Below are 2,490 nucleotides of genomic sequence, written 5' to 3'. Positions count from 1 at the left end.
GTGTTAGAGTTTTACTCGCTACAGCGTGCACTTTGAGGGTTTGTGACTCTGCAGACCGTTTACATGCAGAAAAACCTTCATAACACACAAGGGGACGAGTAATAACCGGAAAAGCATGACATGGGACCTTTAAGGTTGATTCCACTTATTGTAACTTGCCTTGAATGAAAGAGTCAATACATTCAATCTAATGTTGCATGCACAGTAATGTCAGACACTAAGGGGGGCAAAGGGCAACACCAAGAAATCACAGGATGGAATTCCCAAGATGTTAAGAAATTGCCCTTAATGGTTTAAAATGTCCTACCATGGGAATGTTTGCTCTGATAAAAAGATGGACTAGAAACAAAGGATCAAAGCTTGAAAGTGAAAAGTCAGAATGGCTTTATTGGAAGTTAAAAGGAAAACATGCTCAGTACTTTGAATCAAAGGGTCAACAGTCTTTTCAGAAGGACTTGAGCATTGTGTTTCATTATCACCTACATCTAGACATCAGATGGAACCACTGAGTTAAAGCTTTATTTAAATGGACTACTTGAACGTTGTGTTTCTTTCCACATCATGATTCTGCGTCTCCACGATGAGTCAGACCTTGTTGAAGGCGGCCACGTCCACACTCTGAACGTACTCCTCGAAGGCGGTGATGGCCTCCTCCAGCAGATCCGTGCCCACTTTCTCGTCCTCCACCACGCACCCTATCTGCAGCTTCTGGATGCCGTATCCCACGGGCACCATCTTGGATTGCCCCCACAGAAGCCCCTCCATTTTGACGCTGCGCACACACTCTTCCATCTTCGCCATGTCCGTCTCGTCGTCCCACGGCTTCACGTCCAACAAGATGGACGACTTGGCGATGAGAGCTGGTTTCTTGGATTTCTTAGCGGCGTATTCGGCGAGACGCTGCTCTTTAAGTTTCTCCACTTCGGCGCTGTCTTCTTCGTCGTCCGAGCCAAAAAGATCAATGTCATCATCATCGTCATCTTCTTCATCGAGGACGAATTGACTTTTAGCGGACGGGAGGTTGGCTCGTTCCCTCAGGAAGGACTTGACGTGGTTGTACCAGCGTAAAAGGTGGGGAAAAGTCAAAGAAGGGGCGGATGGGATGGCGTCGAACATCGTGGTGTCGGCTTGAGTCGCCTCAAAACCCTCCATGTAGCTTTTATCCACCAGAAAATCATCGAGAGCCTTCAGACCGGCAGCAGAACTCACGTCGCCGAACACCGTTTTGGTAGAAGTTGGACGGGAGTTGGGGACTTGCGACGGGAAGTGGTGTTTGATGACTTCGTGCAGCGGGACGTCGTGTGTGAGCGTGGTCTCTGCAGGGTGGCCACTGGAAGAACCAAGGGAGCAATGAGTCACTGAGATCCACACACACACACACACACACACACACACACACACACACACACACACACACACACACACACACACACACACACACACACACACACACACACACACACACACACACACACACACACACACACACACACACACACACACACACACACACACCATTTTCATCGAAAACACAAAAGACTTCTTGTTAATTTTTAATTCTTCTGATGTAAAAACACGATGCAGCACAAAATCCAAACATGCGTTATCTTTTTAACAAATTTCAAGCCTGATTTTCCTTATTGTTTCTCATTTTTGTCAGAGAATAGGGGGGTATGTTATATATATTTTGGGTGGGGGGTTTAAGATTAAGAAGGGGAAATCACAGGAAGGGCTCCACGTCCATTTTGAATTCTTCTGATGTGTCTTTAACACGATGCAGCACAAACACAACATCCTTGTATCTTTTTAACAGATTTCAAGCCTGATTGTTGTTTCTTGTTTTTGTCAGAGAACAGGGGGGTATGTTGTATTATTTTGGGTAGGGGGTTTGAGATTAGGAAGGGCTCGATGTCCATTTTCTATTCTTCTGATGTAAAAAACGCCATGCAGCACATGCAGCAAACGTCCACCACAACATCCAAACATGTGTTATCTTTTTAACAAATGTCGAGCCTGATTTTCCTTCGTGCTTTCTGTTCTTGTCAGATAATAGGGGGGGGTATGTTGTGCTATTTTGGGTAGGGGGTTTAGAGTTAAGAAGGTTTAAATCACAGGAAGGGCTCGATGTCCATCTCCACGGCGGAGCAGGGCATCGTGAGCTCGAAGCGGGTGATGACGTCCGGGTGAAGAACGCCGAGACGTCCGACGCTCTTCCCACCGACGAAGATCTCGGCGCAGCGGCCGGGGAAGAAGGTGGAATCTGAGAGAAAAGCAAAAGAACATTATTTTTATGATGCAGACACACGGTACAATGTACGTGAAACACTGCATTCTTTTCATGTAAGGAATTGGCATTTAATAAATAACAGAGCATACGTTTCATTTCCACTGAGGACATGCCAACATCCTTGTGCATCCCTATTTTTTTTAAAGGGGACCTATCATGCAAAATGCACTTGTGTACGCCTTGTTTACATGAATATGTGTCCC

At 45.9% G+C, this 2,490-nt stretch overlaps 1 protein-coding gene across 1 annotated transcript; it reads right to left on the bottom strand.

Annotated features, from left to right (window-relative positions):
- Window positions 1-367: 367 nt before the first annotated feature.
- Window positions 368-2,289, bottom strand: LOC307036803 (elongation factor 1-beta-like). Its single transcript, XM_079677416.1, has 2 exons — window positions 2,113-2,289; window positions 368-1,330 (listed from the first exon to the last, which is right to left on the bottom strand). The coding sequence occupies exons 1-2, from the start codon at window positions 2,151-2,153 to the stop codon at window positions 586-588; spliced, it is 786 nt and encodes a 261-aa protein (XP_079533542.1). The 5' UTR covers window positions 2,154-2,289; the 3' UTR covers window positions 368-585.
- Between the last annotated feature and the right edge of the window lie 201 nt (window positions 2,290-2,490).

Source organism: Notothenia rossii (assembly GCF_949606895.1).
Source record: "Notothenia rossii genome assembly, chromosome: 4".
Lineage (NCBI taxonomy): Eukaryota > Metazoa > Chordata > Actinopteri > Perciformes > Nototheniidae > Notothenia > Notothenia rossii.
This window is presented reverse-complemented; position numbering and strand designations above follow the sequence as displayed.

Coding starts and splice junctions, on each gene's coding strand:
- LOC307036803 (XM_079677416.1), bottom strand. CDS start 2,153: ATGCCCTGCTCCGCCGTGGAGATGGACATCGAGCCCTTCCT. Junction 1,331..2,112: donor ATGGACATCGAGCCCTTCCT/GTGATTTAAACC, acceptor TGGTTCTTCCAG/TGGCCACCCTGCAGAGACCA.